This window comes from Macrotis lagotis, chromosome 2 (assembly GCF_037893015.1).
Source record: "Macrotis lagotis isolate mMagLag1 chromosome 2, bilby.v1.9.chrom.fasta, whole genome shotgun sequence".
NCBI lineage: Eukaryota > Metazoa > Chordata > Mammalia > Peramelemorphia > Peramelidae > Macrotis > Macrotis lagotis.
In genome coordinates, this window is record NC_133659.1 from 337,094,463 (window position 1) to 337,112,980 (window position 18,518).

The following is an 18,518-nucleotide window of genomic DNA, read 5'->3' on the forward strand; positions in this document are numbered from 1 at the left end:
TTTTCCTGACAAGTCAGTGGGGATGGGGGCCAGGTGGAGGAACACATGGTGAATCCTCAATCCTAGAACCCCTTGTGGGGCTCCGGGGCCATCCTAGGGGAGAATCACCTGTTTCCCCATAGGCTCTGAAAGAGCACTCAAAGGGAAGAAGCCATTCTGGCCTGTCCCCTGCCTCCATGGCACACCTTTCAGTTGGGAAACCGGAGATCTGGTGACTGTGGGTAGGGTGGTGCTGGGCTGGGTTCAGAGAGAGTCCCAGACCATCTCTCAGGGTGCTGAGCTTTGGTGACTGTAGGGTACCCTTCAGTATTGATCTTCAAATAAGAATAGTGTACTCTCTACACAAAGCCATTCATTTTACAGATTGGAAAACTGAGGTCTGGTGGAGGAAGCACTTTGGCCAGGGTGTCTCAGAGCTAGTGAAGCAGGATAGGATTTGAGGCTGCAGATGGTTCTCTTTGGAAGAAATTCTTTCCTTCTCTGGGTCCTCAGTTTACCCCTCAGTAAAATGGCAGTAATGCTTTCCCTGAAAGAGGTGAGACTGAGCGCTTGCCATTAGACTTGACCCTGCTGAAGAAGAGACTTCTGCCCCAGTAGTGGGCTGTGAGTGAGACCCTGGGAGGACCTTCCTGCTAGCCCCCAGAGCCCTGCGTGTGCTTTGTGTTGGGGAATTGAGGTGTGGGGTCATTTGATGAGGATTTGCCATAGGGATTGGAGTCACAAAGGAAGTCAGTGGTCTGTTAGGTCACCCCCTTCACTTGACAGTGGAGAAAACTGAGGCAAAGGAAGGAAGGGATTTGGCCAGGTCACACAGCATCATCATGGTGACAGAACTGAGGTGCTGCTTGGGAATGTGGCTCAACTGGATTTTTCCCTCAAGCTCCTGTGAGCCACTTCTCCATCTCTGCCTGTCTCTGTCTCTCTGTCTCTGTCATTCTGTCTGTCTGTCTGTCTGTCTGTCTGTCTCTCTCTCTCTCACACACACACACACACACACACACACACACACACCCCGCAAGAGGGAGCCAGCCTGCGGTGCAGGGTTAATATTTCCATGGAACACAACGTGGAGATGTCCTGCATCTTTGTTTCCTTCTGCCTTGTCACCTAACCCCATAAAATCCATTTGGTTCAGCTCAGCCTCTATTAAGCACCTACTGTGTACGAAAGGCCTTGTGCTAGGCTGGGAGTTGATTCAGAGCTCAGAAGGGCAGGGGTCCCTGTCCCTTCGCCCCACTCCCAACCTCCTAGGGCAGGGTTGGGAACACCTGATTCTACTCTGACCTGGCTGATGAGTTGAGAATTGCTTCGAAGTCCCCCCCCCATCTACTGCCCACTTTCCCTTAGGCCCTTTTCCCCGTTCTCCTTGGCTCCAGCTGTTGCTGGTGGTTAGGACAGATGTCCCGTGTGTGCACAGACTCCTCTGCATCCTTCCCCAGGATCCAGCTCAGTCCCTCTTCCTTGGAAGGTTGTATGAGAGAGAGAGAGATAGTAGACAGGGCTCTGTCCTGGGGAGTCGGGGGGCATCTGGCCTATAAAATGAGGGGGTCCTTTAATAGCTTCACAGAGCAGCCTCTGGCTTGGCCTTTCCCAGAAGCCTAGAAAGCCTTCCCTAGTCACCTCAGAGCAGCTCAGAGTCTTTCCTGGTGTCCGCTCCCCAGCTCGTAGCCCCCCTCAGCACCCTGGGGCTGGGTATCCATATTGACTGTAAGTGACTGAGGACATGTTTGCTGCCTCACACAGAAAGGGGCATGAACGCAGTAGGTGCTGATAAATACTCATTCATTTAAATCGAAGTCCATCTAACCTCGTTTACAAATGGGGGAAACTGAGTCACAGAGCGGGACAGGGTTTTGGCCAGTCAGTAGTTCCGGGGAACTAGCACCCCAGTACAGGGCACCAAGATGGGGGCAGGAGCAGCTTTTCTGGGCTTGTTCTCGGATATTGCGAAAGGGCTTAGATGGGATGGAGGCCAACACCGTCCAGCTAAGGGAGAAAGGATCCCACATGGAGACCTGAAGACGGGCTAGACAAACTGACCTGATCTGGGGGTGGACCAGAGCCAATGCCGGTGGCTGCCCTCATCCTGGCCACAAGCGGGGTGTTGTCTTCCCTTCCCTAGGCTTTCCTTAGGCCTAGAAACCCCTGGCCACAGAACCCCTCAGGGACTTCCTGGCCAATCCACATGGGAACCCTCCATTGGATCTTCTAATACAAGTTCTCAGACAAGTGAAGACCTGCTGGGACAGGGAACTCACTACCTTGTGAGGCAGCCCAGGCCCTGTGGGAGCAGGTCTCATTGTTAGGGTCTCTTTACGTCTGACTGAAATTTGTCCTGTCCTTGGGCTGCCTTTGGAGCCAAATTGGACAGGGATGATCCCCCTCCTTTTGATAGGCCAGATGTCATTTATTTCTCCTGTGGTTTAACCAACCATGGCCCCAGTCTCTAGTTGTCTTCCCCAGGCCGGGTCCCATGGCCCTCTGCCAGCCTGGCCAGCCTCCTCCAGACCCTCTGGGCTCCCTCTGGCCTCTCCAGCCCAAGTCTTCCCTTCCATTTAAAAAGCTTTTGGCCCAGGGTTCTCACCAGGCAGATGTCCTCCTTGCTGTCTTCCTCGAATGATCACTTGGATTGGATTGAAGGAAGGGCTTGGGAACCCTTCCAGAGCTTGAAAACCATGATCATGGCAGCCTCCTGGGCTCCCCAAGTCTTCCCTTCTGCTGTTCCCCAATCCCCCCCCCCAGCCTATTATCAGCATTTGGGAATTCATTAAAAGTCACAAAGACCCAGCTGCCTCCTCCCTCACTCACAGATATTGGGGGCTGGGCAGGTGAAGGTAGGCCCCAAAATAGCTCCTGTTCTCAAGTTGGTAGGCCGAGCCAGAAGCACCTGAAGGCCAGTCTCTCCAACCAAATGAGAGGAGTGGGACTTTGGCCAGGATCCCCCAGATCAAGGGTGGGGACCTTTGGGTTTCTGTTCCTTGAGTATTGGGGAAGTTTTAGGTATAGGCTGGCAGCCAACCTCTGCCTCCACCTAAATCTTGTCATCATCCACGCTGCGTTTGTTGTAGGAGGAAGGGCAGGAGATCAGCTCTGGAGGATGCCCAACCCAGGGTTCCCCTTTTTTGGGCCTTGGGAAAGAGATCTCACCCTGAGAAGGGAAAGAACCAGAAAAAGAGGGGCCCAGGAGGGACTTTCAGGGGGAAGGAGGCAGCTTCCCTTAGTCAGTGGGATCTTCGAGACAAGCTTAACCAAGCCCCTTATTATACAAAGGGGGAAACTGAGGCCCAGAGAGGGGCAGGGACTGGCCTGAGGTCACACAGTGAGTCAGCAACAGAACGTGGATTTGGACTCGGGGATCCTGATTTTGCAATAACTGGTCCCTTCCAGACCCACATGGGCGAGGCCTCTTCCTTCCCCTCCCCCTACCCAGATATGTGCCTGTCTCCCCCGAGCCGCATTGGAGTTAGGTCTGGTTGGACAAGCCAGCTCTGAACTGGGGTAACTGGGCCTCCTCCCCCCCAGTTTAGGCTGGCATCTTTCCCTCTCTAGTTAATGACTGTTTATCTTCTGGGTAGGGTGGCTTGGCTGGGGGCAGGGGTGGAGGGGGCAGGCGGCTGACTGATGGTTTTTAGGTCTCCAATTAGCCCACCTTCCCATCCTGAGATCTTTGTTGGCATTTGTTCCCCTGAGACGATGCCTGTAGAGCACTTTGCCACTGTGGATAGTGGTGACAATGGTAGCGACCAAGGTGGGTGGTGTGGGACAGGGTAAAGGTACTGAGAGACTTTTATCAATCATGTCTCTGTGGTAGGCTGGGGGCCTCAGTTTACCCCTCTAAAATGAAGCTGGTCAGGCAAGGGGATCCCTAAGAGCCTTCCCTGCTCTGGGTTCTGACTACAGGAAGGACTGGGCAGTGTGGGCATGGGAGAGAGGAGGCCACCAAAGGTTTCCTCTAGATGCCGTGGGAGCGATGGTCACAGTATTTGAGTTTCAGGGGGAAAAACCCCATTTGAGTCAGCAACTTCCGGCAGAGACTTGGGGATGTTCAAACTTCTGGCTCTCTGCCTGCGGGGACAGACCTCCCCCACCCTCCCTCTTCCCTGCCCAGTTAGCGACTGTCCCTTCTGACCTCAGCCAGATCACAGGACAGGATCCCCCGCCCCCACCCCAGGAAAGCATCTGGACTTGGGAGACCAGCCTGGGAAGAGTCTGGCAAGCCATCCCCGCCACATGTCCAAGCTTCCTCTCTTCCGGGGAGGGCCGGGCCTCAGTCACCGCTGTGTCTCTCCCTCCTCCCATCCACGCATCCCCTCCTTCAGCCAACGTTGAACAGAGGCCCCTAGATCAGAGGAAGATGGGAGGGGGACCCTCTACTTGGCGAAAATTGAGTTCCAACCTCATCCCTTCCATGTGGTAAGGGGGGATTTGGGGGGCTCCGGAGGGACCTGAGGTCCCTCATTTGTAAGCTGATGGGTAGGGCTCCGAATTGGATGGTTAAATCCTAAAGTTTGGTCAAGGTTTTTGCCAGGATCTAATTTTCATGGTATCTCCTCTATCTCTTCTACCTGGGGATCCTGCGCTTACTCAAACAGCCACCCCTCTCCTCAGGAGGGGCATGGGGAGCCTCTCACAGCCTCAGTTAGTGAGGCAACAAATGGAGGCCAACCAGTAGAAGGGAAGACGGCATCTGGCCTAGAGGAGGGCCTACACCTGACCCTGTAGGTGGCCACGGTCTGTAATAATATATACATGTATGTATGTTTCCCAATTATATAGAACAGTAGTTTCTACCAGTCATTTTTGGGTAAGGTTTTGAATTTTACAACTTTTCCTCCACCCTCCCCCCCCCCCCCACAGAAGGCAAGTCTGATAGTCTTTACAGTGTTTCCATGCCATACATTGATCAAAATTGAATGTGTTGAAAGAAAAAAAATCTCCTTGAGGAAGAAATAAAATATTAGGGATAGCGAATTTGTGTAGTATGAAATAAGACAACTTTTTAAAAAATTGACAGTAATAGTCTTTGGTCTTCATTTAAACTCCACAGTTCCTTTTCTGGCTACAGATGGGATTCTCCATCACAGATCCCCTAAAATTGTCCCTGATTGTTGCCCTGATGGAGTGAGTGAGTCCATCAAGGTTGATCCTCGACCCCGTGTTGCTGTTAGGGTGGACGATGTTTTTCTGGTTCTGCTCATCTCAGCATCAGTTCATGCAAGTTTTTCCAAGATTCTCTGAAATCCCATCAGGAGGGTCTATTTAACTAGGGGCCTTTGATCTGAGTGTAGGTCTATCCTGTGCTCTGGGGGGCAGGGGGTCTTGAGCAGAGACTCTATCCAGCACAGCATGGGGTACAGTCCTGAGGAGGGTCATAGCAAGAGCACCGTCGCTTTCCAACCTGCCCGTGCTTCTCCCATCACTGCCCCAGAGGGAACTGGTCTCACAAAGACACTTTGGCCAGTCATGGGGTTGGAAGCCACCTGCTGTACTGCCTTCTCCACCAAGGAGAAGGAAGAGGGAAGAGGGCCTGGGGTCACTAAGGGAGGCATCCAGTCTGGATCCTCCCAGTTGAGTTTCAGATGCTGTGTACTCTCACCCTTTACCCTGCAAGCAGTAAGGAACTGGGCCCTGGGCCTGGCAGGCCTTTGGGGGGGGAAGGACAGTCAGGCAGTCAGGGCCTTGCTGAGGGCTCGAGCTGGCAAACTGCCCAATCATGATGGAGGTTCTTCTGGCAGCCGGGCTAAGGGGGGCGTGGGAACAAAGCCTCCTGAACAGGCCTGGTTCGTTGGGGGCTTAGGAGCTGGGCTGGCCATAACCCCAGGTCCTGGGCCCTCACAGGCTGCCTAGAGAGATCTTGGCCCCTAAGGATGGATGTCAAGGAAATTGGGGGGCGAGGGAGGAGAGGGAACACTCTCACCCATGCCTAAGTGTGAGTGGGTCCAGGGGTGGTGGTGTCTGGGTCCTTGGGGCACTGGAGGTGTCCTGGCTCCCCCTCCCTCTGGTCCCAGGAGCTAGAGTGCAACTTGGCAGCCCTGTGAGTTCCTTTCCCTTCCAGGGTTCACATTTTCACCTCATTCCTGTCCCCAAGAGCCTGCATTCTTGAAGCACACACCCAGTACTAGCAAAAGTGCTGACTAAGAGAATCCTGGGGGGAGAAAGGGGGTGGGTGGGGAAATGTAGGGGTGGATCCCCCCCAGGCAAGAATAAGGAAATTCTAGACTAGGTTTCAATTCCACCTGCCCCCTATTTTATAGATGGGGAAACTGAGGCACGGGGAGGGGGCAGGGACTTGGTTACTTTCTTGGAGACTGGGAAGGGAAAGTGGTCTACACCTCACTCTCCGGGTAAGAGTGGGAGATTTTCCTTCTGTGCCTGGGCCCACCGATCGCCATCTGTAACCACAGGTTTAGGGTATAAAAAAGTGCTTTTGGGTGAGGGGAGGTCCAAATGTGTCTCAAATGAAGAGCGATGCAACAGCCAGGCTGAACAGGAAAGAAAGGACCTTTGATGGCGGACTTTCAGGCACCTTGGGGATGGGAATGGGGGTGGGGTAAAGCCGCTTTGGCCAGTTGTTTTTCAGCTCCCCTCCAGCCCAAGACCCCCCCATGCAGGTGACTCCAGACTTAAGGACTCAAAGCTGGAAGGAACATTGGAGACCACTGAGGCCTAGAACCCCTGCCCCCCAACTCCCACAGTGCTTAGTGCTTGTTTATAATAGCTTAGGTAGCCTGCCCTCCCCTGACCGTAAAGCTGGCTCATGGTGGCTGAGAACGGCAAGTCCATCCTGGCTAGCCCAGGGGCTGGTATTCCCCAACCCCTTCTGATAGACGCCAATACTCCAATAGGGCACACTGGCTGGTAGCCCTGGGGATGGCAGCCTGGTGGCATACATCTTCCAGAGGAGAGGTGATGACGTGACTTGATAAACAGCCTGGGAGCTCGTCCTCTGTCTGCCAAGCCCCTGGGGACAGGTCTGCTGGCGGCTCAGCTGCAAGCCGGCTCCTGGATGGGAAGAGGCCCTGGGCCCCTGGGCCATGCCTGGATTGTCACCGTGGGAAGGGCTCGGGGGCTCTTCTGGGAGCGTGGGGACGTGGGTGATGTCCACGCCAAGAGACAAAGGAGGAGCATACCCTGACCAGGGCCTCCCAGAGCCCCCGTCTGAAATGCAGATAAGATTTCTACCCGAGGATTAGTCAGAAGCTGGGCCACAGGGATGATTCAGGGCCTCCTGCTCAGCAGCCTGAGGTAGAGATCTAGCATCAGGGTGGGTTGGACTGATGGACACGGGATTCTGGGCTGTAGAAACACACCCAAGGGAAGCAGGCTTTGCCCTCATGGCTCTTCTAGTCTGCTGGGAAGGTGTGGCTCTGCGTGGAGCAAAGGGCACAGGCTTGGGTTGGGGCGGCAGCCCCTGGGACCCGGCCAGACTTGGAGGCCACGTCTGGGCTTTGCTGTGGTGAGCAGAGCCTTTGATTCCTCTCTGGGAGAGTCCGGCCAGGGATGTGGGCATCCCATCCTCTGGCCTTTGCACCAAGCCTCTGTTCCGCCACAGCCTCTGGGCTTTGGGCCTCCCATCAAGAGCACCCCTCTGCCTGGTTCAGTTCTTGGGGCTCAGAGGCTGCCTCTCTTTTCTGTGTTTGAAATCCCAGCAAGTTTCCTGCTGGAAAGCAAGTGGAGGAAGACAAATGGGCCATGTCAATATGGGGATGGGGGAGGAGGGGGTAGTCCTGTCTGTGTTCCAGTGGAATGTGTGGCAAGGCTTGGGCCTGTTAGAACCATTTTTGTGGCACCTGTGACTGATTACCTTTTCTGTCCACCTTAGTTCTTCCTATATAGAGGGAGCAGTTTTTTGCTGTCACTTTTTTCTTTTTTTTTTTTAATCTAAGGCAACAGGGTTAAGTGACTTGCCCAAGGCCACACAACCAAGCAATCATTAAGTGTCTCAGGCCGAATTTGAACTCAGATCCTCCTGACTCCAGGGCTGGTGTTCTAACCACTGGGCCACTTGTCTGCTCCCACCTTAGTTCTTCCATCTGAGAAATGGAACTAAGGCTTCTAGCTTATTGGAAACTGGAGACAGGGTTAGGGAGAAGGGATCTCTTGATGGGGTGGGGGATTCCTGACTAATGACTGTGACAATGACCCCCTCTATCGAAGCCTGCTCCATTATCCCCACCTTTGGGGACTGCGATAAGAAAAATCCTGGGAGTAGATTTTGCACATTAAGGTTATTGGTAGAATCCTCCATTTTCCAACGCCAACCTCTTAGGGATCCTTGAACCCCAAGTTAAGAATAGCTCCCAAAGAGGTTAGAGTATGGGTGACTGAGCTCATCTTGCAGAAGTGTCCTGACTCCCACATTCCCCCCATCATCCCCCATGTGCCCACTCTCCAATCTCTGGCCTTTTGTGATGGTAACTTGAGATGGCTTTGACTTGAGTCTGTATTGGCTTTATTCCCTGGCAGTGTCAGGACACTGTCCAAGAAGGGACCCAGGGTACCCCCAGCCCAACCCTTCCTACTGGTAAATATTTAATCCGGTTGGGAAAATATCATCTGGTGGCCCACAGGTCCCTGCAGGAAGAGCATTGGCCAGTGGCCAAACTGGGGGTCCCCACCCCCTGGCTGCTTGGCCTCACTGGGTCCCCCTACTTTGCCTTCCATTGCCATAGTCCATTTATGAAAGCCCTTAATGACTCCAGACCTTTGAATCTGGAAGACTACTTGTGGGGACAGAGGGGGGTTTCAGGCAATGCCTACAGATGAAGGTGGAGCTTAGGCCCAGGCTGTCCCAAGTCCCACAGCTAGGCCAGAGAAGAGAAAGATTGCCTGGCCTGCCAACTGGTCTGGGCCCTTTCCTGCCCCTCTCAGCCTCAAAAGCCCCCTCACACAGACAGGTCTGTCCCATTGGAGCTGCCCCAACTTCTCACCTCTAAACATGGTGACCCCAGCCGGCACTGAGGACCCAGGGAACTAATGGATGGATGGTCAGCAATTATGAATCTTTATGTTCCCACCTTTGCCCCTGGACGGGGTTGACATCGGGTTCTGACCACTGCCTCCAGGCTCAGGGGTCAACCCCAACCAGGATCCTGAGGACATCTGTGTCCATGGGGGGTACTGGCCTGGCACTTCCCTCTTGTGCTTGGCCCTCCCTCAGTCCTGGCCTGGTTCCAGGCTCCTTTTGGGATGAGTCGGGGCCAGCATTCGTTCCTGGGGTTGTCGAACCAGTGCTGGGCTGCCCCAGAATTCCTGTGGCCAGCCCGAAGGACATTGGCTTCCAGAATGGATGGAATTTTGGCCCTGGGTTTTTCTCTCTTACAAACAGGGATGGATTGGGGGAGCTCTGGATGCCACAGCCTCAGTGACCACAATTTCCTGTTTACAGGCCTGGGATCTGAGTATTTATTTTGGTTCATAAGAAAGAAGTTGGATTTGCGTGAGCCAGACAGGGCCTCTCCCCTGCCCCCATTCCAACAAAAGTGATCCCTTAGCCCCTCTTCCTGAGCGGGACCTTGCGGACCTGTGGACCCTGAGATTCCAGCAGAATCCCCTTCCCCACCACACCACACCCTCCATCTTAGACTGGGGGGCCCCTTTCTTCTTCAAACTCACTCCAATCTCATGGCAAGTCAGGGACTGGATACTTTGAAGGTCAGGAATAGCTTCACTCCCTGCCCTCCCTGGTCTGGCAAGGGCAGGTGGGTGGGGGCTCTGCTTCAGCAGGGTCAGGGGTCCCAAGCTCCCATAGAGCAGGTCCAGCTCCTAGATCTTCTAAAGCTTGGGGCCTCTGCCCTGCTCTCCAGCGAGAAGCCTCTGTCCATACCCTATTTCTGAACTTGGCCCTCCAGGGCCCCATAGACCTCCCTTCCTGGGGGGACCATTTCTGCAGGCCAAGCAGGAACCTGGGTGTGGAGAGGGCCACTTCTGTAAAAGATCCTATGAATGGTTAGGACTATTGCTCAAGAGACCCTGAGTTCAAATCTGAATTTTCACTTACTAGCTGGCAAGGTCTTCGGTGGAGAATCTCTCCCTCTAAGGCCCTGGGGGGCCCAGAGCTAGGTGTCTGGGCTGACTGTGGGGAGTTTTTGCTTGCTGATCTGGGTGACTGAAAGTCAGTAGACTCCCTGGCAGGTAGATTTTGCAGACTTTGCCCCACCTGTCCTGGAGAGCTGGGGGAGGGGCTCAGGAGCTTTTCTCCATCCTCCCTCTGGTGAGTCTGAGAATCGAGCCCTAGGATCCTTCCCCCTCCCCCCACTTCCTCTTTCCTCAACTTATCTGATTTACTACAATTGGAAGTTAGGGGAGCTGGTTCGGATTCTAGCCAATGGGGGTCTCGCAGAGAACAACCCTGTGTCAACCCTTCCCAAAGCTGTGTGTGGGTGCAGGTATGGGGAGTGCGTGGGGTGTATGGTTTATTCCAGTTTGCAGAATTTGGATTAAACTGTTCCTCATCTGAAAAGCAGGGACACACTGGAGAAGGAAATCAGTGGCAAACCTCTCCAGTATCTTGGTCAGGAAAACCCCATGGACTCTATCCATGGCGTCACCTGGAATCAGACACCATCCAACAAATGAGTAACAACCATCATGGCTGGCCCTGCCCTCCCAATGAAATAGATGTGGGGTGGCTAGGTGGCGCAGTGGAGAGAGCCCTGGCCCTGGAACCAGGAGGACCTGAGTTCAAATGTATACTTAATAATCGCCTGGCTGTGTGACCTTGGGCAAGTCACTCAACCCCCAATGCCTTAAATAAAATTATAAAAACAAGAAAAATACAACTATTGGAGAAGGGAGAAAACTGTCTTGGTTTAAGTGAGTTAATGACAGAAGAACAATTAAATAGGATTAATAAGAGTCCAAAGAAGGAGACTGGGTATTGTACCTCCAAAGGCCTACCATGGGAATATGAGTGGTGAGTTGAGGAAACAGGCCAGGCCTGAACCCAGGGGCCTAGAGACAATAAATGCTTAATGAATATTTCATTGAATTTGTTCTGTCAATTTATAGTGAGAATGGGGTGTAAGGGCAAAGGGGTCAGGATGGGTCCGAGCCATCCAGTGAACAAATGTGGAACTCCGGCTCTCTTGTTCCCCATTACTTGGAGCAGGGGGATGGGCAGAGGAATTATTCACCTGCTAGAAGGAGGGTAGACCCAGCCCTGTTTTCACCTTCTGGTTTATTTTTTGACTTGGTCACGGGCCAGCCATTCTTCCCTTTCAAGCCTCAACTTCCTCCTCTGTAAAATGAGAAGTCACTGGCTGGACCCGCCATGGGCTGTGACTTGACTGAGGCATTGCATCTATCCCAAAGCCTCCTGCTTCCTTGTCTTCCCTCAGCAACCTCCGTTTCCGCTCCATGAGAGAATTGGGCATCTGTCTCAGGTGACTTTCCCCTCCCTGAGGTCATGAGGAATGTGGGTTGGAGGAGGTTTTGTCACACCCCCTTGTAGCATTCCTACCTGCTCTCTAGGAGGCAGCTTAGAGGAGACACCACCCTCCCCTGGGACCTCCGAGATGGGCTTACTCAAGTCCTGTCTCTCTGACATTTGTGGGGTCCTGGACAACTGTTAACGGCTGACCCCCCAGTTCTCTCCCTGTGAATTGGTTAGCTGGTGCTGATCCTCCTCTTACCTCCAGGTTGGTCAGGGAAATCATGACTTGGCTGCTCTTGGCCCTAGAGAAGGGAGAGCTTGGTAGGGCAGAGGGCCTGTGTGGGACTGTGGGTGGGCCTGGAGGGGCTTCCAAAGGGAGGTGATCTCGGCTGGTGTCCCGGGTCATGGAACACAACACTGAAAAGTCAATATTGCCCTAGCTGCAGCTCACTGCCTATGTCAACATGGCCAGGGGCGGGTGGATAGGGGCCTGTTTTCTGGGAATGGGGTGAGTTTCGGTCCCAGCGCTTAGCTCAGCTCCCTTCCCACCTCCCTGGTGGTTCTCAGAGTGCTGGGGGGCAGATTCTTTTCTCTGATCCTATCCCAGAACCCTGCCCCGGAAATGGGGTTTCTGACTGGTTGGCTGGCTTCAGCCAGGTGGCCTCCCCTGTCTGGGCTCCTGCCTAAACTGAGGAGGAAGAGAGACCAAGGGATGCATTCAGCAAATAGTCAGCAGGGCAAGCTGGGACCCTCTCCTCCATCCGTCTTTCTCTACTTAGAGCTTCTGGGAGAATAGAATGGATACCTCTGGGACTTCTTTGGGGATGGGAGGCAGGGAGAGGTTGACCTTTTGGTGGTCTCTTTTCTAGAAATTTGGGGTGCCCAGAGTTTGGTGCATTGGAAAGACATCTGAATTTAGACGTACAGTGTGATCGTGGACAAATTACTGAACCTTTCTGCCTCATTTCCCCTATCTGTAAAATTTGGGGTTTGAGATGTCCTCAGATTCCTTCAGCTCTATGTCTGTGTCCCTGGCATGTTCAAGTTGGGTCTCAGTTTCCTCCTGTGTAAAATGAAGGGATTGAATTAGGCTTGTCAAACTCCTTCCAGTTGTAAATCTCTCAGCCTATAATTCTGGGGGTGGAGAGGTTTGCTCAATTGGGCCCTGGGCCCAGGCGCCTGACCCAGAAGCAACAGCCTTATCCTCTGACCTCAAGTCTTCCTGGACTCTCCTTGTGTTTGGACAGGGAGTGAGGGGAAAGATGGGAGAAGACACTGAGGCAGAGCTTCTGGGGGGCTCCTTTGGAGGCTGGAGACAGGTCCTGGAAGGGAAGGAAGGGTTGGGCTCTGCTCTGAAGCTGGGAAGGGCAGATTTGGGCCTTGGGCCCTGGGTTCAGACAGTGCACCCAGCCCTCTTTGGCCTCAACAAAAGAGAGAAGCTATTTTTAATTTGAAGACTGAGCTCAGAATTCCCCATTAGTTGGCCAGAAGGGTAGAGGGTGGGGAGAGGAGATGGCCTGCTTTCATCACCCTCCCACAGCCTCCACCCCACCCAGCCTGGCCTTGTCCCCTCCACCAGTATTCTCTCTCAAAGACCATGGGGGTAGAAGTGGGGGTGGTGAGAGAGACCAACATGGAGAGAAAAAACTCTAGGCTGGCAGCCTTTGATTTCTGGGCATCTCCTGGGGGTGCATGATGGGTGAGGGTGGGGCTCAGTCCATCTCCCCTTTATTTGCTGGGCTGAGTCCTACTGGCTGCTTGCCTCGAATCCTCCACTGACATCTCACTCACTCTGCGTCGCCTCCATTTCCTCCAGTGAAGTTGCTTTGTGGGGTTTTCTTGGCAACGATGGTTTGCCATTTTACAGATAAGGAAACTAAGGCAAACAGGGTGAAGTGACTTGCTCAGGGTCACACCACTAGTATCTCAGGCTAGATTCGAATTGAGGTCTTCCTGACTCCAGGAACCCATACCCCCTTCTAACCCTAACCCTTCCAACAAAAGCCTAATGTTAGAAAAGGAAGGGGTGAGAATAGAAAGGTCTATCAAATATTTTCTCTCCATGCCAAACCCCCAGATCTGGGTATTCTGTGGGAGTCAGAGCCATGGGGAAGATAGCAGAGATGGGTCCAAACTGGCCCTCATGGCTGGGGGCTCTGGGGATCAAGAGGAGCCCAATAGGGCTAAAGGGTGCTGGTGGTTCTCAGCAGCTGATCGTTTTTTCTCTTTCCCTTACACAGACGGTCAGAGCTGACCAGCACAGCCTGGAGCTGGAGACCCCTTCCTGGACAGAATCCATCACTCTGGGGCTCTGAGACCTGCCCCCAGCCCTGCCTCTGCCCTTGATCACACAGTCCATGTTCCTGGAAAGCCCACTGAGGACTTCTCCTGGGTAAGTCAGTCCTGTCTTGGGAGGACCCTGAAGGTCCTCAGCTGCCTTCCTCTGTGGGAGGCTGGGGAAGAATTACAGGCACACCTGGCCTCCACTGTTGTTTGTCTAATTGATGGTTGTTGCCCTTCTCAAGAGTTCTTTGAAACCTAGAAAAAAGACCTCTAGTCGTGTGGCTCTGGTTTTTTCCCAGCAAATCACATCCTCCCAAACCATTAGTCTGGGAACAAAAGAGTGAATGTGAGCTCAGTTGTCCAGAAACTGATTTTTTCTTGAAACCATTTTCTCTGTTGTTGTTTTTGGCCTTGGGAAAAACTCTTGAGGGAATGATGGGTGTTGGCTCAGGGTCCCTAGGGTCCACTAGTCACTGATCAGCACACATTGGTGATAAAGCACCTCCCTGTCTCAGGTCCTGAGCTAAGGACAAATACAGATGAAGCGTCCCTGCCCTCTGGAAACTTCCAATCTAAAGGTGGGCCAGAAGGTGTAGCTGGTGGGAAAGGAAGGAGAGCTTTGGAGAAGGGACCAGCGACCTCAGGCCCTGGGGTGATGGGCAGATTGGTCCTCAACCTTCTGCTCCCCATCTTCTGCTCATCTGTCCCTTCCAACTAGATCAGAGCTGGGAATTTCTTCTTGGTGTCTCACCCCAATCCAACCACGTGAACATTCCATGATCCAAGCTGAGCTTTAGGAAGAGCTATTTGGCAGTTTAGTGGAGAATGGATTGCAGAGAGGAGGGTCTGGATGCAGGTTAGGAGGTGATTCCAAGTGTCTGGGCAGGAGGCGACAAGGAATGGAGCTAGGGTGATGACTATGGGAGTGGAGAGAAGGATCAGAGGATGGAGTTGAGTTCTAGGATTCAGATCTTATTATCTCAGGAGCCCCAAATCTTGAATTTCCTTTGTCTTGATTGGGGGTTGAGGATGGAACTGGATGTGAGGCATCTATTTCTAAAACGGCCTGTTTCTCATTGTAAAACTTTTCTTTCTGTTGGTCCTTGTCCTGATGGGAGCTTGGTTCCCAAGGAGGTGGCTTCTCCATCTGCTTGGTCTCTTTCTGAGTAGTTCTCATAGTGGGGAGATTGTTTCTTGCCTGCCAGTTTGGTGGAAGGGCAAACATTATTTCCTAATTGGGAGAATTTGGGAACATGGATTGAGGAGAGTCCTTTCCTTCCTGGGAGTTCTATTAATGAAAGAATAGGAGCAACCTTCTTGTGGCCATGAGAAAGGGGTATGGGATACAGATCAGAATCAGGGCAGGGCCTCTTCTGACTACACCTTCCTGGAGGCACAGGAATGGACAGGATGATCTCACAAGGTCCCTTTCTCAGAGGGCTCAGGAGACCCCCCTTCATTCTCCATTGGGGGTCTCTGTCTTTCTCTTTGTGGGGGGGAATCCAGTGGGAGGGACCCCCCCCCCAGTATGGGGATGAGATTAGTGGATCATTGGGAAGGCAGTGTGGGGGACCACCTCCCTTCATTCAGGGGATTTCTTTGGTTGTGTCATCCAAAGACCTAGAGATAAAGAGACAGATAGAGACAGAGAGTCCATATGATCCTTTGTGGATTAGTGTGCATGCATGTCCTTCTTACACAATTTCCTCATCTTACACATGCACACACACACACACACACACACACACGTGTGACAGACAGTTGGTGGAGAGCTAGCGAAGGCAGCGGGTGTTAATTGTAGTGTAGAAGCCTGTGATTAGCGGGGAGGAGGCGGGGAGGCTACCCTGACGCCCGTGATAGCTTAAGGACCAGTTTGGGGGTGACCATTGACTCTCTGACAGGCTGATGAGCAGATTATAGGGCTCTCTTCCTCTCTGGGAAGAGGCTCCTGGTACACATGGCTCTCTCTCCCCTCCCTTCCACTCCCCTCCCTGGGGCCAGGGGGTGGGCGGGGGTAGCAAGTTCCTTCCCTCAGATCCTGCCCAAGCCCTTGCCCTGGCAGGAATCACTATCCTGAGTCCCCAATCTCCACACCACCCCTCCCCCCAAGCTCTGGCTAGGGGCTTCTGTCTTTTTCCAGAGGTCAAGGTCAAGATCCCAGTTGGGGTTGGTGAATGCTCTATCTGATGTGCATCTTCCCTCAGGCACCTAGTTAAGGATGGGTCTCTAGAAGGGGCATCTTTTCTTCTCCTATTTCCCAGGGCCCAGGCCTGCAGCCTGAAGGACAGTCCAGCTTCACACCCAGGACAGGTCTGAGGCTCTACTTGATTTTATTGCTTCTCAGATAGAGAAGGCTGGGCCTTGAGGGATGGCTGGGCAGCACAGTGTGGGTCTGCAGAGGATCTGGAGAGGTTTTTGTGATGTTTCAAAGACCTATGGGCCAGTCCTTTTTTCTCCCCTCCCAGCCCTTCTGTGTCCTGAATCAACTTCTCTGATTTGTAACTCCGGGCTCACTGGCCCTACTCGTCCCTGTGGTGAGCGGGTGCTGACAAGGGGTGCCTCAAAGCTGGTGGTCATGCCCCAGAGACCTAAGGGAAGTGAGTACTTGTGTCCGGATGGTCTCTAAGAGACGACAAATGAGTCACAGTGGAAAGAATGATTTCCTCTTTAGGGCCTCTGGGAGACACCCCATCCCGTCCCATGAGGCCCCTTCAGATTGGGGTTCAGAGACTTTGGAGTCAGTCCCTACCAACTAGGCAGTCTTCCCAAGACCAAACTGCTTCTCCTCTCTGGACCTCAGTTTCCTCCTCTGTAAACCCTTCATTGGGAAGTCTCTTCATCTTGGCAAGATCCAACTCTATCTTGTCCCTTGTCATGCTTCATCAGGGCCCTGCTGCCCCTCTGACTGGAGGGCAGAGCCTTAAACTCCTCCGGGGAAGGAGAGGGCCCAGGATGGGCCGCTGCCCATCTCCCACTGGCTGCCCTCATTTGGGAGCTCTCTAGTTTCTCCTCTCTGCCCCCACCCTGGGTGCCTCCTGGGGCCTTTCCCTCTCTGCCTTCCTTTTCATCTTTTCCTTCGGTTTTGTCTTCCCCAGTTCGATTGTAAACATCTGAGGGCAGGGACTGTCTGTCTTTTCCTGTTGGTGTCTTCCTTTCTTCACACAACACCTCACCCACAGTTGGTCACAATGAGAGCTTGGACATGTGCCCTTCTCTAAGGTCCTTCCCAGCTCTAAATCTGGGATCAGGGGCATCCACTAGGAAATTCCATGATCATGGTTCCGTGCCACTTCCTTGCTGTGAGGCCACCAGTAAAGAGCCTGCCTGCTCTAGGGCCCGTGTCTCCTGTAAAACCAGTGGTCAATGTTGCACCAGTCGCCTCTCATGGCTGGGGTCTGCAGGCAGTGCACCCTGTAGAGGAATTTCCTGAGGAGCAGGAAGGAAAGAAGGATCAAGCTTTGATTTATTAAATACGTACTGTTCACTGGATAAGTTCTGGACAAATATTTCATTTGCTGCAGGACTGGATCTTGGAAGCCATATGTCCTAGGCCCCAACCAATCCACTCACTGGCTCCCTGGGGGAAGCCAGGTGGGCCCATGCACAGCCTGAGGGGTACAGGGATCCAGGGCCTGAGGGGGGCTGGGCAGAAAGGAGTCACAGGGAAGTCACCGGGCCCAGCCCTGAGCGCTTCACTCAGGATGAGTCTTCTTGCTGATGAAACATGTCATGAGCCTGAGGGATACTGGAGCAGGTCAGGTAGAAGTGTCACATCTGGAGAAAGTGTGGGTCCCAGTGGGGTTCTTGATAATCCTGAAAGCCAGGGGCTGAGGAGCAGCCCAGCCGGGCCCTGAGCCAAGTTGGTGGCCAGTATCTCTGGGCTTGTGCCAGGCTGAGCAGATTTGGGCTGGGTCTGGGGGTGGACGGGCCTGGGATGAGGAGCCCCCTCTGGCCTGGGGGCTGCCCTCGAGGTGACCTCTGCAGCTGCATCTCTCTGCCCATGCCCCCACCCTGGCGTCAGCAGAAGGGACTAACAAGACCCCAGGGAGACTGAGGCGAGACTTCCCGTCAGCACGTCGTTCTGGGCTTGGGGGAGATGCTAATGAGGACCGAGGGGGGAACTTGTCTCCCCCTTCCATCTTAGGCCAGATCCTGTCCCCACTCACCTGGATTCACCTACTGGGCTGCTAATGAGTCTCCTTGCCTCTCTCTCTCGGTCCCTCCTCCAGCCCATCCTTAAGGATTTAGCTGAATCTCACCTGGCCTCCTCTCATGCCCCACTTCCCCAGGCAGCTCACTGCCCCTCCCCCACCTTTCTTGAGATTCTCATCAGTCCAATCCATATTAAGCACCTTCTGTGGGCCCAACATCATGCTAGATGACACTAAGACATTCAAAATATCTAGTCTTGGTCTTTTTTTTTTTTAGTTTTTTTTTTGTAAGGCAAATGGGGTTAAGTGGCTTGCCCAAGGCCACACGGCTAGGTCATTATTAAGTGTCTGAGACCAGATTTGAACCCAGCTACTCCTGATTCCAGGGCCGGTGCTTTATCCACTGCGCCACCTAGCTGCCCCTAAAACATCTAGTCTTGATAGCACATCCTAAGGTTTGCAAAGCACTTTGTCAGACATTATCTCTTTAGATCACTATAACTCTGGAAGTGAAATGTTCTTATTAGCCTCATTTCACAGTTCAGGAAACTGAGACAGACAGGCAAAGTGATTTCCTAGTTTGAGGCAGAATTTGAACTCAGGTCTTCCTGACTCTAAATCTAGATTCTGTGAAATAGTCTCTGCCTTCAAGGAGTTTCCATTCTGATGGGGGAGACGTTTGTGTGTGTGTGTGTGCGTGTGCGTGTGTG

At 53.1% G+C, this 18,518-nt stretch overlaps 1 protein-coding gene across 4 annotated transcripts in view; it reads left to right on the plus strand.

Moving 5' to 3' along the window:
• PLXNB2 (plexin B2) overlaps window positions 1-18,518 on the plus strand; it is a 92,861-nt gene that overhangs the window by 8,014 nt on the left and 66,329 nt on the right. For 3 of the 4 annotated variants that reach the window (XM_074227192.1, XM_074227188.1, XM_074227189.1), the window contains exon 2: window positions 13,615-13,766. Coding sequence is in view for 3 of the 4 variants with exons in the window: in XM_074227188.1 (XP_074083289.1) it covers window positions 13,732-13,766 (35 nt within the window). In the remaining variant the exon portion in view is untranslated. Of the gene's footprint in view, window positions 1-10,938; window positions 11,640-13,614; window positions 13,767-18,518 lie in introns of those variants that run through there. The other variant, XM_074227190.1, reaches the window with a different exon arrangement.